Source organism: Pavona decussata, unplaced genomic scaffold (genome assembly GCF_977016875.1).
Source record: "Pavona decussata unplaced genomic scaffold, jaPavDecu1.1 SCAFFOLD_93, whole genome shotgun sequence".
NCBI lineage: Eukaryota > Metazoa > Cnidaria > Anthozoa > Scleractinia > Agariciidae > Pavona > Pavona decussata.
The window spans coordinates 23,572-44,116 of NW_028145510.1; the positions used below are offsets into that span (position 1 = coordinate 23,572).

The following is a 20,545-nucleotide window of genomic DNA, read 5'->3' on the forward strand; positions in this document are numbered from 1 at the left end:
CTACTAGACTTAAGAATTTCTCTGTTCTCTTACCTAACGCAACGGTGACAAAGGTACTCCCTACTGGCGAAGCCTCATCGAAAAGTCCAGGATACGGCCGTACCCCAGGGGCTTGATCACTCAGACAAATTGAAGCCAGCAGAGCTTTCCTGTGTACGCTTGATTCATACAATTTACACAAAGCTGCTATAACTGTTGAGTCTGTGGCTTAATCGGGCTAACGTTTGACCAATCAAATGAAACATTTGATACCGTTTACGAACTTGCATTGGTTGTGGATTTTTTTGGGGTTTTGAAATTTATGACCAACCAAAAGTTTATCCCGGAGAGTGAAAGGGAATGTAAGAACACAGTGAAAAAAGACAACCATTTAAATTTTATCCCACGTGCACAGCTGATTTCAGCCCTTTATTTACTAAGAAGGCTCTAATTACACGGCCCTCTACACAAAGTTACATTGTACCAATTAAAGGATGCAGATTGCAGAGAAATGAGCGTCACATGCACAATCGATCAGCACCGCCATTTATTGTGCTCAAGTGGGTACAATCATTGCTTTCCTCTGTTAATAGCCTCTGCGATTTTCTAGGAAATACCAAAGATAAAACGCATGGATAAGAATAAGAAAATAGTCTACAGTAGCTTCTCGATCACCTAATTATAAATCCTGTAGCCTGCAGTGCAGGCGTTTTTCATGGGCGAGTGCTGAATAATAAATTTAGGTTGCGTACTGAGGGGGAGGGGGGGGGGGGGGGCAGGAAATGAGAGTGAATTTTTCCCTCCTCTCCCCCTCCCCCCTCCTTTAATTCTCAGCCAGTCGTCCTCTCCCTTAGGGTCACTTTTGACTCGCTCCAGCCCTCTCGCGCTTCCTCGCCCAAGATGACAGCAACAAAGGATTATTCAGCGCTCCCGCTCCAAAAATACGCCTGCATTGCAGGCTATAAATCCTGTGAATATAACGCGGACATAAGCCGCTGTTTTTAAACTTCTTTCAACAATTTTTTAATATTTTTTAACCAAGTAAAGATCAACATTTTTTGTTTTATAAAACATGCTGTTGCTGTTTATTCAACTCCCATAGTCAGTTTCAAAATATGGTTAACAAAATGACGCTTACACCTAAGAGATTGATACGATTAATTAACATAAATTAAGGAAAGCGTTATTAAGAAAACTCTTTGAATGTATGCTTTGTATGTATGTCTGTGGCTAGATGAATGTACCTGTAAATCTGTGTGTCTGTGTGTGTTTATGTCTGTGCCTTTGTCAGTGCCTTCATGATACCCTGAAAGATTTCATTATCATAAACTGAGTTTCAAAATAGCCATTGTTCCAGTTATCCAGAGAGCGTTTTCGTTACGAGTCTTCAGAGTCTTGTATACAGTTTTTAATTTTCTTTCACATTTATCATTGATGCAGGTAAGACTTACCTTAGCTTCATAGGCAATCCATTCCTTTTCTGCGAGGCCACCCCATGGAGCTACATTGGGGAAGAGAATATGTAGACACGTTAACTAACTGAACTGTCAATTGTCATTCTCAGACAATTCTATTCTTCCGAATGTTTGGGAGAATGTCGCAGCATCGTGTTAGCGTAGCAGCTGCCTGCTGCACAGTACACTTGTACAGATAAACATGATGCGAACGACAGCTAATTGATTACGATTTTCACCTTTTATGTGCAGTGAAGATGAAAAAAGTACGAGAGATTAAGAAATTGCATGTTTAACTCATTGACAGTCAACTTTTCAGTGAGCTTTTTTAAAAAGAAAATTGCTCGCATGCATGAAGTTAGATCGAAATAAATCAAATTACATGTACTTGCACCACATAACTACATGTTGTAGATACCTTTTACTTGATTTGGTAAACATTTAAAAGTATATTTTTAATCTAGTTCTTAGCTTTTCATTTACTTAATGGAATCAGGTAGGATTGAAATTTCCTTTCGACAGGTGGTTTATGTGGCGTTTATTCCAAATGCCTTAAACAAGCTTTTATTTCTTATACAGGTAGTTTCTGCTTCAACAAGATTGAAAATTCAATCGGTAGCCTTCGATCCCCATGGTACGTAAGGATGCTCTTACAACGTTTGCCACAGCTGAGGCCAGCCGGAAACTGATTAGTTGTGATTTTGTGTCATACCCGTGGATGGGTCAGGATAAATGAGTTAAAACAAAAATAAGTGAATCGATTGGATTCAGATCATATAATTTTATGCGGACTTCGTTAATAAAATGTTACAACTGAAAGTCCGTGGCAGTACTGCTAACAACCTCAAGGGTAAAAAATAGTTAAGTCTAAAAGCTTAAACTGGAGTTACCAGCCCATATCGATCCATGCGTTGTGCTCGTTATTAAGTATAAAGCCGCCGTTACACATTGAAACTTTTGTACAACGTTTGTACAACTTGTGTACAACGGTGCCGCGAAACAAGTCTCAGCAGGCGTTGTACCATTTAACAAGGTTGGTTTCGTGCAACTTTTTCGAATTTCCGTCGCGAGTCAAGTTTCACGAAAAGTAGAACAGCTTTCTACTTCTCCTTCTGCAACGGCTCGCAACGGTCGGAGTGATGAAAAAAGAAAGAGTTTCACCGTGTTGCACCACTTCATGAAACTTGTTTCGCAGCGCCGTTGCACACAAGTTTCAGTTAAGTTTCAACGTGTAACGGCGGCTTAAGCCATCAAATCATGGGAGACCTGTGTGGGCTGGCTTGATGAATAGTATAAATATAAGTTTGTATTATATCACTGAATGATGCATGAATACTGAATATAAATCAGGCTTACCGTTACAATAGGAGCCCATGCAGCAAAATCTCACAGCTGCAGTTCCACACTGGGCGACTGTAAATTTTCCCAAAACAAAGTTATAGCCCATTCCACATCTATAACTTGAAGTACGACTGCACATGCGCGAAAAATAGAGAAATAAAAATGAAATAAATAACCAGCAAATTGTCAATTTTCAGTTCATCATGTAGATATGCGTGGCTGCGGTCTAATGTATTTGTAACTGAATAAGTATAAAAGAAACATAATTATCGTTCTTTTGTTAGAGAGCTAGTAGATGGTATTTAACAGTCTGAAAAACCTCTAGCCATGGGTTCTAGAAAGAAATAAACTTTACAGACTTGTTTGGATGAAAGGAGGAAAACCTGTAGACATATAGGTATGACGTATGCAAATTTAATTTAATTGCCATTGCTCTTCTTTGCGTTGGAACTGTTGGCGTTCCAAGGGTCCCCTGAGACCCAGTCTAAAAATAGAGCTACTCGGGAAAAGGTTGTCTCCAAGGCTGAGTACAACATAGGCTACAGGTCATTGGCTCCTTGTAGGATACATTACTCGCTTAATATTGTGTTCATTATGGTGTGCACCCCAATAAAACCTTTGCATTCCCTTTCTGGGGTTCACGGGTTATAAAAGTTTGGAGATCCAGAGATAATGTTCGAAAGTGACGAAATTTGTGTCCATACAAGAATGAAAGAGACCGTGGTACCATGCATTCAACTGACAACTACAAAATAATGGCAGCGTTATAGCGTCAAAAGCTGCGGGACTTTCTATAAACCCGGGTATAAAGTAAGATACTGTTATATGCTCCTTATAACAAGCATGATCAAATTTAGGAAATCAGTCATGAGCGAATGATGATGGTAAAAAAATATATAAAGAATTCAAAGTTCTATCTCAAAGGACTGTAGTATTGTCCGAATCGTCCAGAACATCTCCGCACGTGTTTTGAGTCAGAATCAAAGTCCTAACGCATGCCCGCGTGCCAGAATACACGTCATGTAAATTTCGATGATAAGTCGCAATTTCTTACACTCCCCCCGCAATTGCAACTCTGGCCACTAAAAACTAAACAGTTCCTAAACGACTAGAATCTACTTCTTAAATGTTCTGTCCTGCCCTTCGGCTTGGCAAACGATTGGCAATGCTCAGTTCCTCTTGATTGCATGGTGAATGCCCATGTGTCTCCAGTGGGTAGAGGTTCTGTACAGGCCTCTTAATGACCGTGCCCGGTTTGTTTCGTTCTCCGATCTTCACCGCAAATCCACGCACTACTCCACTACTCCCCGTGATCAGCCTTTCGACTCTTCCCAGTCTCCAGAAGTTTCTCCGCTCATTGTCTTCATTCACAATTACAACATCTCCCACCTTGATGGTACTGGCTAGCTGCTGCTTCCTGCTTCTTGACGGTGCTGCTCCCGAAGACTCAGCAGGTATCCTTTGCGCCATCTTGTCCAGAAATGATCAGCCAGTGTTCGCTGATACCTTGCACTTTTTGTGATGGTCTCTTGAGTACTGCTCTGACCTTTCACCACGCTGCTCGGTATCAGGGAGAGTGAGCAATCTTCTTCCAATGAGTAGATGAGAGGGCATCAGGGGTTCTTCAACATCCTCTGAATAAACGTACGCTAACGGCCGCGAGTTAAGAACTGCTTCCACCTTGATCAGAACAGTCATCAACTCCTAGAAAGTAAGCCGCGCCTTTCCAATTTGCTTCTTGAGACTTCTCCTAGTAGACATCACCATTCTCTCAAAGAAGCCTCCCCACCGGGGAGCCTTTGCTAAGTTGAATCGCCACTCTATTTGTTTCTCATTCAGGAAGGTTGTTCTGGGGATTCAAACAAGGCTTGCACTTTACCAGATGCGGCCTTGAATGACTAACAATAACAGACGTAAGTACGTGAATTATGATCATCCGGGTGAGTGTAGTCCTGAGAAGGACTGTTTGTGGTGACTTTGACTGACGTTTCGACAACCTGAGCGGAAGTCATCTTCAGAGTCAAGTGAATTGTGGAACGTCAGTAGGTGGTATATACGTGTCTGGTTGTTAACCTGATTGGTCAACGAAGTCCAGATGTTATTGGTCGTTTGTCAGTAAGCCGTGATGTTATTGGCTGTGAAGACTGTAAAAAGTGATTGGTGCGTTTCGATCCGTCTTTTGCTGGTCAAAAAGTCCGTGGGTCTATTGTTAGTAAAATGTCTATTGTTTGCTTGTTTCGTTGTTGTTGTCAATAAGTCGTTTGTATGGTGCAGGTAGTTGTAGGCAACGGTTGAGGGGCGTTTGTTCTAAGTTAGTAAACCAGCTTTCCAGAGTGAGCCGTTGATAGTAATTTGTACAGTAGGTAATGCACTTGGCAGAGTCCCAGTCGATTCTGTGGTTCGTTTGTAAATGGTGCTCAGCAATGTGATTGTTGGCACACCCCGCCATCCAACAAATCTTCTCAAACTCTGCAACACTGCCTGTGTAGTCATAGCTGTTGTCAGTTCCAAATGCACCGCTCGTATCGTCTCGCAAGTATACAATGCAGTGTATACCTTAGTCATAGTCTTAGAGTTTGCAGACTCCTTGACATAAAGCGGGCCCAAAAAGTCAACAACGACACTTGCAAAAGGATGCTTGTCTTCAAGTCTGAATTGTGGCAGCTGCGCAGTTGGTGGTGGTAAATAGGCTATTCCGGCTCTAGTCTGCGACACGTGTTGCAACTTGAAACCACTGCCTTGATTCTCTGTGACTCTTTCGCAAGCCAGAAGTGAGTGCAAAGTTCTGCTAGGGTCTCCTTGACGCCGTCATGTATAACTCTTTCATCACAGTAACTGATTATTAAGGTTGTAAGATGACTGGGAGTGATAACAACAGGGCATTTAGCATCATATGGCAAATCAGAATTCATCAGCCTCCCCTTGCACCTTATGATTCCGTCACTGCCTAAGAAAGGTCCAAGAGTCGAGTTCAGTTCCTTCAGCTTCTGCTGATCAAAACTTTCCTGCATACGTCTCATCCTCTTCCAAAACAGATTTTCCTGGCACCTCAGAACTGCCCTAAGACTCATTTATAGACCTTAACAGCTCACTAGAATTTGACATCCACATCCACTTTCGAAGGTTAAAACCGCCTTCCTTTATCCGGGACTTGGCCTTGCCATATAACTCAAACCCATCCAACACACCATCCACCCAAGTGTTCAAGTCGTCAATATACAGAGACCGAAGCATCTTGGTCACAAATTCTGGGTCGCCCTCCATGTATCTTGAGATATGTTGCTCAAGTGTTACATTAAGTAGGAAAGGGCTCGCGTTCACACCAAAGACGACCCTGGCAAATCGCTTCACAATCAGGCTGGGGTTCTCCTTAGATATGTCGTCAATTCAAAGAACACGCAGGGCATCCCTGTCTTCTTCGTTCACTGCTACCATTAGAAACGCCTTCTCAGTATCTGCTATCAGTGCCATCTTGTGCAGGCGAAATCATAAAAGAATGTCTTGTAGATAGGAGGAAGAAATGGTCCAGTATGCAGGCAGCTGTTCAATGAAACACCATCAGTTGATGCTGAGGCGTCATAAACCACTCTGAGTTTTGATGTTTCCTTGTCACATGGAAGAACTGCATGATGGGGGCAGGTAATGGACTTTTCCCACAGAGGCCTGATTCATTTGTGGGATGCCCTCAACAATCCCCCTCTGCATTTGGTCCTTAATGACGTTGTCGTACTCACACAGAGAATATCAGGCTGCTGTCTAAGTCGTCTCAAGGTGCCTCCAAGCCTGCTTAAACTCAGCTCATAGTTGTCTGGCAAGATAGGGTGTGAACTCTTCCAAGGTAGCCGCACTTCATATATCTCACCATTGAAGGTCAAGCCCTACCAAACACTTGTCATGACAGAGTCACATTTCTGCTTAATTCAAATAGACTCAAGCTCCCATAAATATGACAACTGGTCATCAAGGTTCAGATACTGTGTGTCTGTCCTCAGGGTGTGGGTGCTCACATAGTTGACTGCAATGCAATGGACGGAAAGCTACTTGGCCGATCCACAAGACCTGACAGCACCCATTCTAATCTCGTATTTAAGAATACGGGTCCAGAGCTTCCTCGTCTCACCTCCCCAGTGACTAGGTTCCAATAACTGTCTAATGCCACCAAGATATCCATGTCAAAGTCAAGGATGTCTATAGAATTATCAGCAAGCTTCCGTTCCTGCAAATGAGGATAAGACTGATAGGCAACTTCAATAGCTTGATTCCACAAGGGTGCACATATCACAGGTAATGCGTAAGCTGTCAGATAGACATTAAGTTCACTGCTGATGCCCTTCAGGCAAAGCTGCACTACTTAACATTCTTGTATCTGGCCCTCTTCATTACCAAAGGTCTTGATCATCAACTTCTCAGAGCGAATAGCTGGCAGATTAAGGGATTCCTCCAGTCTACATGACACGTATGACTTCTGGCTGCAGCTGTCTAGAATCACTCTCGCCTTTACAGATTTGTCAAGACCTGATCCTGAGACTTCAGCTTGAGCAGTCGGCAACAATACTGACGTTTTCCCATCAATGCACAGGTGTTGATTTCTTAGTTTTGATGCCTTTACTACGGGGGGCCCAAAAGTTCGTTCCTCTATTTTAAATGGTTATATCTCAAGAACGCAGCTTTATTTCTATACACAATTTAAACAAAGCAATTATATTTCATATAAGTAAAAGTCTTCCAAAATTTAATATCCTGAGTGCCCCCCCCCTCCTTATTTTTTTTTATCACATTTTGAAGCCAACGTGGCATGGAATGCGATAAATCGCGGAACGTAGATGGCTTGATGTTCTTCCAGGATTGTCTCAGGCGTCTTTTTAGGTGATCCATGTTCTTAGGAGAAGGATCCTTGTAGACTTCCCTATCCATGATGCTCCAAAGGTTCTCTACAGGGTTGAGATCTGGCGAATTGGCTGGCCATTTAGTCTTAGCGACGAAATTCCGCAGGTTTTTACCGCACCATGCTTGGGTAGCCTTTGCCGTGTAGGCTGTTGCTCCGTCCTGTACCAGTGTCATCTGCTTGTTAGAGCTGAACAATTTCGCTTGTCTACAGCTTCTGTTGTACTTCTGCGGCGTAGAAGAGGCTTTACTTCTTTCTTAAAGATGTTTTCGATGTAATAATCGGCAGTTACAGTTCTCTCTTGGGGTACAAAATGAAGAGCAGTCAAGCCTTGTCCGGTCATCCCACCCCAGATCATCCATTTTGAGCTGTTCTTAACTTGGTAAGAAGGCGGAACTTTGTCGTCTTGTGAGCCCCATACGATGTCATTTTTGGGGTTTGGAAGTTGAAAGAGGTATTTGGGGCATTCATCTGAAAATAGGAAATCCTCCCAATCTTCTGCAGTGAGATGTTCAAACGCCTTTGCGAATTTCAGACGCGCGGCTCGCTGCTTTGTACTGAGAAGAGGCTTCTTTGGACGTCCAAGTGCCCTACATCCTTGGTTTTTCATGTACCTTCAGACAGAGTTTTTACCGCCATAAAGGCTTTTTCTCTAGAGCTCTCTTGCAAATTGTCTTGTCGAATTCCCTCTCTTGTATTTAGCTTTATTCAAAACTTGAATTCCTGCATCTTTGATTACCTTTGGCCTTCCACTTCGTTGTTTATCTGCAAAATTTTCGCCACTTCTCGTCGACCATTTCACAACCCTACGCTCAGATTTTTCTAGCCTTTTAGCGATTTCTTTGACTGTGAATCCGTTATCTCTTAGTGCATAAGCTTGGGCCCTCAAATACGTAAGCTTTTTAAAAATGGTTTGATGAGTGCAGCAGCTCAACTAAAAAAACTGCTGAAAAAGTGATCACAGTTTTGGCGGGAAATTAGACGCGTGCGCGCAAATTTGGCGGAAAAATAAAAATAAATTGAAAAGTTTAGAAATAAAGGAGCACAAATGTAAGGTAATAGTCTTGCAAAGCTGTCTTTAAAATAATTTGGTAATTGAGTAAAATTGTGTTTAAATGCAGGCTTTTAAAGTAGATGAACGAACTTCTGGGACACCCTGTAGTTATTTGAAAATGTGTAATTAAAGTAAATTATCGCTTTAATGCAAGCTTGGAAAGGGAATAATAGACTTCAGATATTCCATGACATAGCGCGAACCGCTCGACGTAAAATTAAACGCCAAGAAAAATTGAGACATTTGTTTTAATTTTTGATATTTGTCTAAGCCTCCCTTTTTCATTCGGGCCACGTGACCCGAAACGGATTGACCGAGATGAAAAACAGACAGAGGCCTAGGAACTAGGCAAGGCTAGGGCGAGGTTTGAGAATTTCTCGTAACGACCGAACGGTCGAGCTTGTTAATTTATGTATTGTATTGCTTTCTTATAAGGAAAAAAAGCATTTCAATTCAAGTCTACCCTAATTTGCGTGATCGGCCCGTGGGTATTACAGCCCGTGGGCCACATCGTGGCCTTTTAGACTCACCCCGAGACGATTCTCTTGCTAAAATCTCCTTCGCGGGGATTCCTCCCAATAGGCCTAGTGGAAAAGTAACAACCGAGCCCAGCTGGTCGATCTGGAAGAACAAAAAGTCTGCGTATGAGGCACAGAAGGCAGTGGAATATGGCAATTTAATTGCGGATGGCGAAGGAGAAATGGGACTCCTGTATTTTGTGGTGGTGTTTAGTTTCTTTGTTATCGTGTCCGCCTTATTGTCGGTATTTTAGCACTGATCTTATGTCATTCAGGGCGGTCTTCAAATTATACTTCATTCAAAAACTCATTAGTAATAGGCCTTAGCACGGTTTTCGACGCCATTTTGACGAGTAGGCAAACACTTTTTGAAATAACAGTTTTTGTATGGAAATATGATGTCAAATAATTTCATAAAACATCACTTCTGAAAAATTCATGAATTGGAAACTTTAGGCACTATGCATAGGATTTTGCAGAACATACCTGAGAAATGCAACTCTGTATCGCGAAACAACAGTGAATTGCTACCAAAAATAGTTCGCGGGAAAAAAATACAGGGAAATGAAATTCAAAACACGACTGGACGCTTTCTGGTACAGCTACATCCCTCCAATTTTATTTTCTTAAAATCCTTTTCTTAGTGCAAAAAGTTTTCAATTCACGAACTTTTTAGAAGCAATGTTTTATGAAAATTATTTCTAGCAGTTATTAAGTGTGCTAAGAATGTCAATTGCAGTTCACTCCATGGGAATACCCACCACGTACTGTTTTAAAGGTGTACGACGTTTCTTTCTCCACATTTTCTTTGATCCAGAAACATGGCAACAGGCGACCAATCTGTGAACTGAAGATGGAAGTCCTGGCCAATAAGAACGGGACTGAAGAGCGTATAAGGTCTTCCGTACACCACGATGGCTTTCAGTCGTGTGACTATGGTGAGCTTCAAAGGCAGTCTGGCTTCGGTAAAGTGACATCAACAACTGGCTTAGCTAGAGCAACCACAGTCTCATCAGCCAAGATGCAAACTTCGTCAGAAACATTGAAAACACGCAAAGGAACCACTTTATCCTTTTTAACATCCACCTGTCTCTGCGTAGTCGCAGCCGATCGTCTTCATCTTTGATAGCGTCAATAAAATGCTGGACGGCAAATCTTTCTTGAGTGTCAGGAGATAACTCCTGATATGCGAGACTGGACATACAGCAGATATCTGCAGCAAGAACTTGAACACTTTCATGTTCCTGTTGTCGACGGTTGTGTAGACGCCGGCCTGATGTAGCTCGCGTTGTTTTTCGACACCCAACCGAAGCTCCAGTTTGTCAACAATCTTCGCGTAATTCCGACAATCGCTAGCAGACATGCCAATTGGCACATTTTGAGCATGGGAGGGGGAGGGGGGAGGAAGAAGCTTATGTCTTATTTATTTTTGGTATGTATGGGTTTCGTATTAAATTTTTCGCGTGGGGTAGGGGGTAAACCCTATTTGTCATCATCTCTTTCTCACTTCTCAATCCCCCTTCCTGATAATTGTTAATTGTTAAAGAAACTAATATTTATTATTTTTGGCCTGGAATCGCTACGATGGAAACAGATTGTAACTTAAAAAATTTTGATTTTCGATATAAAACATAGGCGAGGCACTGCCTCGTTTTGTCTTATGCTAGCAACGGGCCTGAATATTTTCCTTCCGGTGCACTACGAACAATTTTATAAATTCAGCAAAACCTCTGTGACCGGTGCCCCTTCAAGGGGCTACTTTATAAATTAAATATATTAACGCTGCTTAATTGTTGGTGTAGTCTAAGATATAGATAATCTCAGCTGTAATCTGCCGACATTCTACTTACAAAGCCGCTTGCCGTGGTCCAATCCTGCATCGCTTTCCTCTACTTCCCCTTCTCCTGTTTTTCAATCAAAGAACAATATTAGGATGAGAGATATTCGGCTACTAAAGAATTATTAGTTACACATATACAGGGAAACCGATTTCTCTCTTACGTGTTTGGCAGCCTAACTGCAAAAGTTTCAATATTTCTTAACCTTGTAACAGGCTTTGACTGGTTGGGTATTCGTGAAATTATCATTAATTTTAATACCCTGTGGCTCCCTCCCCCCCCCCCCTCCCCCTTTCCCTTAGTTTCTCGCATTTTCCACACAGAACCGTAATTCCTCTGGTGTACGGAAAAAAAATCAGTATTTCAAAACTTGCTGACTTTGACTTGTTGAACGGTAAAGCGCACAAGTTAATAAGTTTAGTTAGTTTGTTTATAATCCGGATAAATGAGAAACGCATCTTTATCTCCGGCCATTGAAAGGCCGTTTTCGGTGACCGAAAACGGAGCTTTTCAAAGACGGTCCCCAGAGTAAAGAAGTTTGAAAACGCCGGTTAGTTGGTCTAGTGTTTACGGCCGAAAATGGAGATTTCGAAAAACGTTGACGTCAATGGCCATGTGATCTCTGTCTGACTCATGCCCTTTCGACCTTTAGTCAAAAATGGCGCACAAATTTATGCTGATGCTGCTTTCTCTGTTATCACGCAACTCCTTAAAACCACTTATTTCAACGTTGGTCCTGTATATGACGCCGCTATATTGTTTTTAGGGTGAGGGTCCTTTCAATCTGTTGTTTGTCCATTGTTCCTCTATTGTTGTTTCCGCAAATCCTGTGAAACGTTCTAAGAGATGCGTGGTCGCCTCAAAAAGTCTCCTTCGCCACAAGAGGCTGAACTAACTGCTGAAAACAACGGTAAGCACATTGGTCATTTTACCCTGAATTAACAAGAGACCAAAAACCAACAGCAATAAAACAGCTTTCATCATCTTGTCAAGCTTCTGTGTTCTGCTGAGTGAATAGGAGAAAGAACAGTGGAGATTTAAGATTAAAGTTAAAACCCAGGTAAAATTGCATTACACCCAACATGAAACACGTTAATGAATTATAGTAGAAGACGGAGGTTAATGGTTTTCATTCGATTGGCATTTGTTTATTGGTGCCATACCATATCATGACAGTGATAAACTGCGAGCAATCCTTTATTTTTCTTCGGGATAGTAAAACTAGGGAACACGCGAGCGCACACGAAAGTTATCTCGCGTGGAGAGGCGACGCTTCCCTCCCTGCGTCGCCTCTCCTCACGAGAGGCAATTTTTAGCGGGCCTTCGCGTTGTACACTCGGTCTACTATCTCTGAGAAAAATAAGGATCTCAGTGCTTGAAGTCTACAACTGTTATTTAGACACGATGAGTTTAAACAGCAATAGTTTGTGAGGTCATGTTACAATGTAAAACTTGTAGATTCAGGGAGACTTGAATACAACAAGAATGAAATAATCAATTAGATGCGTGGTAGATTAGACGCGACAAGTTAAAGTTTTTCGTTTCATCTCAGTTAGTTACGTTCTTGGAAGCACAGATCATTTTTAATCGACCTTTATCATGCTTGTTATTGCAAAACATTATAAGTCATGCGATTCAGTCTTCTACACTGCCCATCCTCTCTTGGCAAGAGTCATGACAATGCTAACAACAGGGTTACCCAACGCCTCCCTTTTTCCCAGATCGCTTTGATAGATTTTCTTCGCGACTAAATCCGAATAATTTTTGGGATGATTAAGGCCTCCCGGTAGAACAGATGTCCATTGAAATGAATCACTGAATGACCGTTGAATGCCTGCACCTGTCTAGGACAGCTTGTTCTATATAATCGGACTGAAATGGCCATTGACTGATAACAAAAATAAGTTTGTTAAAATAGAGTAGACGTAAAATCAAGGCCCTAAACTGAACAGTGCTTATTGAACTAATTTTTTAAAATAGAGAATAAAGAATCAGGGCCACTCAACTGTTCTGTTCGGAAGGCAATTCGGATTTAGTCGCGCAGAGAAAATCTAAAGATGAGATTAAGGTTTTACTCAAAAGTTAATTCTCGCTGGATCCCGGCTCTGAAGAATTGATTTTCTCTAACTGCTCAATAGACTTCTTAAACCAGCGGAACATGAGTGACGAACTGCATACTAATAGTCCAGACATTTTATGCCGAAAATTAGGTCAACCTGCAACTAATTTCAACAGAAGGTATTTCAACGGTGTAACAGAAGATATTGTTTTGGTGGATAAAACAAGCTGTATTAGCGAAACGCTTTCTATATTGGTGAAACTTTGTAGTTTCATTTTTTGGTAGAGTGTTTTGTTGTTGTTGTTTTGTTTTTGTTTTTCCAAATTGATTTCGTTTATGTTAAAAAATTAAGTTAATCTAAATGTGTTAAATATTATTGAGGGAAAATAAAACTTTGTGGGTTCACAAGAAGTCGGTCTTGCAGGAGCTGGCGCCTTCGCTGTTACACAGGTATACAGTATTTCACTTCCGGAGTGTTTGCATGTGCTTGCCTTGAACGTTTGTAATGTTTCTTTTGAGAAAAATAGCTAGAAGACGTGTTTCTGCAATGTTCAGCCCAGGTAAGACACACTCAAGAGTACCTAAAATATGGTTTAGTTCTTATAACAATAAACTGAATTAAATACACTTTAAGATCAATCCTTCGTCACACTATTAAAACATGTGTCATCAGAAAGAGTCGACCCGCATGAATAAATAAAACATGCACAAACACCGAGATCATTAAAGGCTGGTTTTCACTAGCGCATAAGCATAAGCATAAGCATAAGGCAAGCATAACATAAGCATAAGCAAGTGAGAACACCAGCGACATAAGCATAAGCATAAGCATATTAAGCATAAAGAAAAACGAACCTGTTTGTTTTTCTTGTGTCGGCTTGTGCTTATGTTTATGCTTATGCTTATGTCGCAGTTTTCACAAGTGAGAACGGGCCGAAATAAGCATTAGCATAAGTTCAAGCCCTTCAACCAATCACAGGTCACTTTAACCCAGACTTTTGCGGAAAGTATCACAAGCAAAATGGCGGACACTATGACATCTGTAGACGAGTTGTTCGCAGAATCAGTCAGGTTATATCCAGTTCTGTACAACAAGGCTGATAAGTTTTTTCAAGGGTGTAAACAAGAAAACGCTGGCGTGGGAAGATATAGTTCTCTATCTCCTCCTCGAAGTTCCAGAACTAAGTTATTAAATTCGCCTTGCCCTTGTCGCCGACCGTAAACTTCCCTCACCCAAAACCTAAGGCCTGATAATTTTCCTGGCATTTCGACTCCCTCTCAAGCGAAGAACGTAGATCACAAGTAACGCAAAGAGAAATCTCTCATTATCGTCAGCCATCTTGTTTTTAAACATCGAGGAGACCTGGTATCGAGGATTGCGTCAAAATATGTATTCGGCGCTTGCGTATTTCCTTATGCTTACTTAGCTGGTGTTCTCACGTGCTTATGCTTATGCTTGTGCTTATGCTTATGCTTATGCACTTGCAAGAACCGGCCTTTTACAAACGATGCTCTCAAACGCATTTTACAGACACGGAAATCCTATTGATTGCGATTCTTTAGAAAAGGCATTGTAAACTTGCGAAATATTTTAAATCAGATTTCTGGTATTTACACAACGGAAAAAACATGGAAGAACACATCAAGAGTCCAGTGTGCGAGATTCCAATGTCAAATATTCCCGGCAAAGCATTTTCGTAAAAACAAAGAAAATTTGACAGACATTTATCAATATTAAAGTCATCAGTTAACTACAACAATTTAGGTGCTGCAGCTGCCCTGAAAAGCGCCCAGTCACGTTTTATTTTCTTGTACAATGTGTGGTCTGTGATAATTTTTTCCCGCGACACTCCCAACCGGATTCAGGAAGTCCGCGGGAAATTGCATACAGACACATCTATAGAAAAATTAAAAGCAGTACGACTTCTTGCACAATCATGTCGTTAAACCTGTGCTAGTTAAATTGTCTGCCCCCCCCCCCCCCCAAAATAAATTTCTGATCGTATTTTTTTTACCAAACATTTTCCCAAAAAAAACCCCAATATTTTCTACCATATTTTATTGAACAAAAATTGCATCGAAAACCGCGACAAGGTCTATTTAGTATGCTTGGCACATTCTAATTTGCATCTTAATTATTTTTAGACCATCAAGAATCTTAAAATGGATCGATGAAGAAATCACTTGTGCAATTTGTCAAAAATCAATTGATAACGTAAAGGATGTCGTAACTCTTCGTGAGAAGGGAAGTGAAGGTACACCAAACCAGGGTAACGACCCTCGAAACTAAAGATACCGTGCTACAAACCTGTTCCGAAAGAAAAGATGAGTGGGCAGAAGTGCGTGGTTCAAGCCACAATATTACATGTTCATGAAAAACCATGCAGCGGCCGATGCAATTTATCATCAGGCGTGCAGCGTGAACTTCAAGACCAAAAAGCAAATTCCAATGCTTTTTGTCTCTGAGAAAAACAGGACGAATTGCACGAAAACCCGTTAAATCAGGGGCGTAAACAGGAAAGGGTTCCAGGGGTTCCGAAAGCCCCCTAAGCGAAGCCAGCTTTTGCGCGCAGTTATAGAAAAGAAGGCTACTAATACAAGGAAAACAAGACTTTTGATGGGTCGAAGGCATGAAGCATACGAAGTATTTTTGACATGTTACCTTCTATCATCTCCCATGGACGACTGTTCCAAAACCAGTACAGCAACACTCCATGACACTGGAATGGCGAAAGTCGAAATAAAGGGTGTTCACCTTTAAATGCCGTATTGAGGTTTCCCTTCCTCATCACTCAAATCACTGCTAGTGATGAAGTGTTTATCGATCGTAAAGTCCCTAAGAATTAGGCTACAGAAACGCAACTTTGGTGTGTACGAGATATACCGCCAAGCTGATGATATCAAAGGCGACCTCAAGCTATCTTGAGGGCAGGTTGACACCTAGTTTTAAAAATGGCTTGAGAGAGCTGTTACTCTTGCAACGAAATTCGGCATCGAACCTTCTATTCCAAAGCCGACAGGAGCATCACAGTAAAGCGGAGACAACGACGCCCAAAGAGTATTTCAAGAGGGCCTTTGCAATTCCCTTGCTAGAACACTTAGCTACCCAGATGGACATACTGTCTTTGCTTCTCTGCATTGTTCCAAAGCTGTTGGTCTCTCGAGAATACTATCAACTCAAAGATGCACTTCAGTTTTTCGCCTCAGGTCACCGACTTTGAACTCCTCCGTTGCGTCGTTGCGCCAATCTCAGTTCACTACCTGACAACGTGGTCAAAGCTATAGCTAGACGCGTTACAAATCCTCTGCACCCTGCCAGTAACCTCTTTAGAACGCCAATCTTTTAGTACTCTTCGCCGATTGTAGGTTTACTTACGTGCAACTATGTGTAGTGAACGAGAGCTTTCCCTTGCTCTCATAAACATCCACTGTGACATGGATGTCAACTTACGTCGATGTTGCCATTAAACGTTTTGTTCAAAAACACCCGCGACAAGTGTTTCTCGCTGACCTTCTGTCTACTAATTGAGAAATGAGAACAGAATCCTAAAAAAAAAAAAAAACTAGAAAAGAGCAGAACGTTCTAGTTGACACGTCAAGAAATGCTAGTGACACGCGTATGCCTTCTGAACGGCTGTATAATTGAACTACCTTGAGTGACTGATTTCAGACGAGTTGGAACCCCCCTCACCCCCACCCCTCCTGTAAGTAGGCTGGGTACACCCCTGCAAATAATTTGAATAAATTGTGAAATTTTCTTAAATAGTATTGCGAAAGCCTATTTTATTTTTGTCAGACATGTCTTGTTTATCGGCATCTTTGAAAACTACATTGTATACTTAGATGTACCTAGTAGCTGCGTACTGTTGGACGATAATGACATGTTATAGGGTTTCTTTAGTACAGACCTTTCTGAGTGAAAATTTGAAATGCTGTATGTCTTTGAGCTAGAAGGACCGTTAATGACTTTAATTGAGCTTATACACGTATTTAGTAAAGTTATCTAGAAGGTAAAACATCACAGAAGTACCTGAAGTAAAACTGATCAAATTTGGATGAATTTAGTGCATTTCTGGCGAAAAATTTGGAAGAATTGAGTGCATTTCTGGCGAAAACCAAGCAACCTCGTTTCCATATTGCACTAAAGCGGTAGTTATTAGTCATTAAAATTTTGACATGTTCCCGTGCTTGGATCCTTTGGGTCTTTTAGTTTGTTCATATAGCGACCATTCCTTAATCGTTGGCGAAGAGAAAACCTCCGTTGCAATTAGTGGCAGGTCCGGCCACAAAATGACTGGACTATAAGAGTTTGGCAGAGTCGTATTGTTAAAATGCGAGTAAGAGCTATAGCGCTAGAAATAAACTTAGTCGCTTTTTTGTTCGTGGTTAATAAAAATCTATTGCACTAACCATACTCTTGAGAAAAGGGATAAAAACGGATGATAAAAGTCTTACCAGTTTTCGTCTTCAAACGTCTCAGCGCTGTACTCAGAAGGTAGAGTTAGCTTAGCAGTGAGACGATACCCCTTTTTAGGAATACTGTCTCTACGTCTTAGCCAATGGTGTGTCTTATTTCGATTTCACAATGGCAACAAAGGTTGGAGAGTTGGCTGAGCACGTGTAGAGACAAAGTTCATAAACAACATTCCGATCCAGCTTGAAAACCACGGCAGTTTGGACGCTTTTTGCACGAAAACTTTAAACAGAAGGTAATATGTAGCATTTTGAGGCTTTTCAAATGGTGGAAATAAGAACTGAGAAGTCAATCCCGTGAAGACTGACCGACATACCGAGCAGGAAGGAAAGTTTAATTAAAGCAATTTTTTTTAATTTTTGCTTTCGCTTTAATCTATCGATCTTTCTTCCACAATCTTCATTAGAGTGTAACAGGATAAACAAAATATGGCAAAGCTTTGAACGGGGATGGCAACTGGAATGGAAAACGGTTCAGGGAGAAGAACCATGTAGACTAACTGGTGACAGCGGGGGCGACAAAAAGCGTGGAAAATGTATTCTAATCTTTTCCGATCTAGCTTGACAACCAGCCACATGTACAGTTTTGTCGCCTTTTGCGAGAAAACTTTTCATGGAAGATAACATAGAGTATTTTTGGGCTTCTCAAATAGTTGAAATGAGAACTGACAAATCAATCGTGTGAAGATTGAGCGAGAATCATGGAAGGAAGGAATGTCTAATTAATACAAATTTCTTGATTTTGCATGATTTTGCTTCAACCCGGAGTCGATTTATGTTAAAATGGTTCACGGAGAACCATTTAGACGAACTGCTTACAGCGGGGGCGACGAAAAGGGTGGAAAATGAGAAGGCTGATCTTACCAAGGTTAAAAAGCTGATCACTTGAAACCTCGGGCGATCTCTTGCAGTAGTGTAGTACCATATATACGTTATGCGCACAGAAGATTGCAAAATTAGATACGCTCTGAAACGATACGGAGATTTGGAGGTTTTTTCTCTGTTTTGACCAAATTACTCTATTTTCAGGCTCTACGGCTAAAAGCAAAGAAGGCAACTTAGGTGATGGAAACGGAGAAATACATTATTCAACATGAGCTAGCAATAAACATCTATTTTTTGGCGCCGCGAAGTTGTTTGGCTGTTGAAGCAATGATTACTCGACTAGCTGAAATCTTAGAGCTGCTGGGAACGAACGGGTAAAAGATTTGTCTAAAATCGCCATATCAAAATTTATGTAGTTTTTGCTGGTGTTCTCCCTGCGTGATATACTAGTGTACAAGATCGCCTGAGGTTCATTTTATGTGATCACTTGCTTAGCCATGGTAAGATGGTCTTTTAACAAAACATTGAATATACATTTTCCTCCTTTTATCGCCCCCGCTATAGCTTTTGACATAATTGGTTTAGCCTGTTCCAAAGTTCAATACAGATATTCCTTGCTCCCTTTCTCTCAATCTTTTGCCTTTTTCCTTTAGTGCAAATTTTGTGCTCAGGATTGTCAGAACCGTTCTGGTTGTCAAACGACATCATAAAATTTTGTTTATTGATGGTTAAAACGTTTGTCTGGTTAAAAATATGTATACGTATAAAAATTCAAATGATTTTAAAAAACCCAACGTTTTATTGCTAGCTCATGTTGAATAATGTATTTCTCCGTTTCCATCACCTAAGTTGCCTCTTCTGCTTTTAGCCGTAGAACCTGAAAATAAAGTAGTTTGGTCAAAATAGAGAAAAAACAGCTCCAACTCTCCATATCGTTTCAGAATGTATCTAATTTTACAATCTCCCTTGCGCAAAACATATATATGGTTCCCTACTGCACGAGATCGCCCGAGGTTGCGCAGTCCAATTGATCAGCTGTTTAACCTTGGTAAGATCAGTCTTCTACTCAAATCGTTAAATATTGACTTCATTTTCCACCCTTTTTGTCGCCGCCGCTGTCTCCAGTTCGTCTAAATGGTTCTTCTCCCTGAACCGTTTTCCATTCTCTTCCCATCCCGTTCAAAGCTTTGCCATATTTTGTTTAGCCTGTTCCACCCTCTAAGGTTGTGGAAGAAAGATCGGTAGATTAAAGCGAAAGCAAAATCAAGAAATTTGCATCAATTGGACATTCCTTCCTACTAGATCTTGCTCAGTCTTCACGCGATTGATTTTTCAGTTCTCGTTGCCACTCTTTTACCAGCCCCCAAATACTATACGTTACCTTCCGTCTAAAGAGCGTCCAAACTGTCGTGGTTGTCCAGCTAGATCGAAATGTTGTTTATCACCTTTACATCTATGTGCTCCATGTCGTCCGCCAACTGTACACGGACCGCTTGACAATGATACGTACGTTTGAAAAGAGCAACATGTTTCAGTTTTGCCGAAATAAAGCAAAAATGTTTTAAGTAAAGTTGATGAAGTTGGAACTGTTCAAACCGTCATTTCGGGATTTTTACTTTCTTGTTCTATTTCTCGCACTGCTGGAACAACAAGTTTCACGCGGACCAGAAAGCATCAAGCGGGAATTCTATAATAAAAACCTTATTGAACTAGCTTGTTAAAATATTGGTGAGACCAATATTTTCCCAACATGCATATGTCGCCGTAGTTTTCATTTCCTGCTAGCAGACGTCTCTGACGGCGAGAAGGGAGAGAGACCTCTGCCGGCCTCCGATGAATTTTCTGTCGCGCATGCACAAGGGTTTCCTAGCAACGACTGACATTTTAGCCACATGTAACACGAGCTTTGCGCGAGAATAGCAGCCGCGGTAGGGCGATGTGTGAAATTAATTACTGATAGCTGTATGTGGAAATGCCACGGACTCCTCAACAACATCGCACATTCAAAGAACATAATCCTCCACGGACACCTGTAAAACCAGCAGCTGTAGGCAAAGATGAAAACTGCCTTTTGTGCCGAGTAAATTTCAAGTTAAGCGGCCAGAACACCTGGCGATCG

At 41.3% G+C, this 20,545-nt stretch overlaps 1 protein-coding gene across 1 annotated transcript in view; it reads right to left on the minus strand.

The window, feature by feature from the left end:
• The window catches only part of LOC146473411 (uncharacterized), a 30,653-nt gene extending 12,956 nt beyond the window's left edge, over positions 1–17,697 (minus strand). The window contains exons 1-3 of the mRNA XM_085118066.1: positions 17,584–17,697; positions 12,002–12,075; positions 11,082–11,135 (exon numbers count right to left, since the gene is read on the minus strand). Of these exons, the coding sequence (XP_084974192.1) occupies positions 11,082–11,135; positions 12,002–12,053 (106 nt within the window). The 5' untranslated portion in view covers positions 12,054–12,075; positions 17,584–17,697. The remainder of the gene's footprint in view (positions 1–11,081; positions 11,136–12,001; positions 12,076–17,583) is intronic.
• Between the last annotated feature and the right edge of the window lie 2,848 nt (positions 17,698–20,545).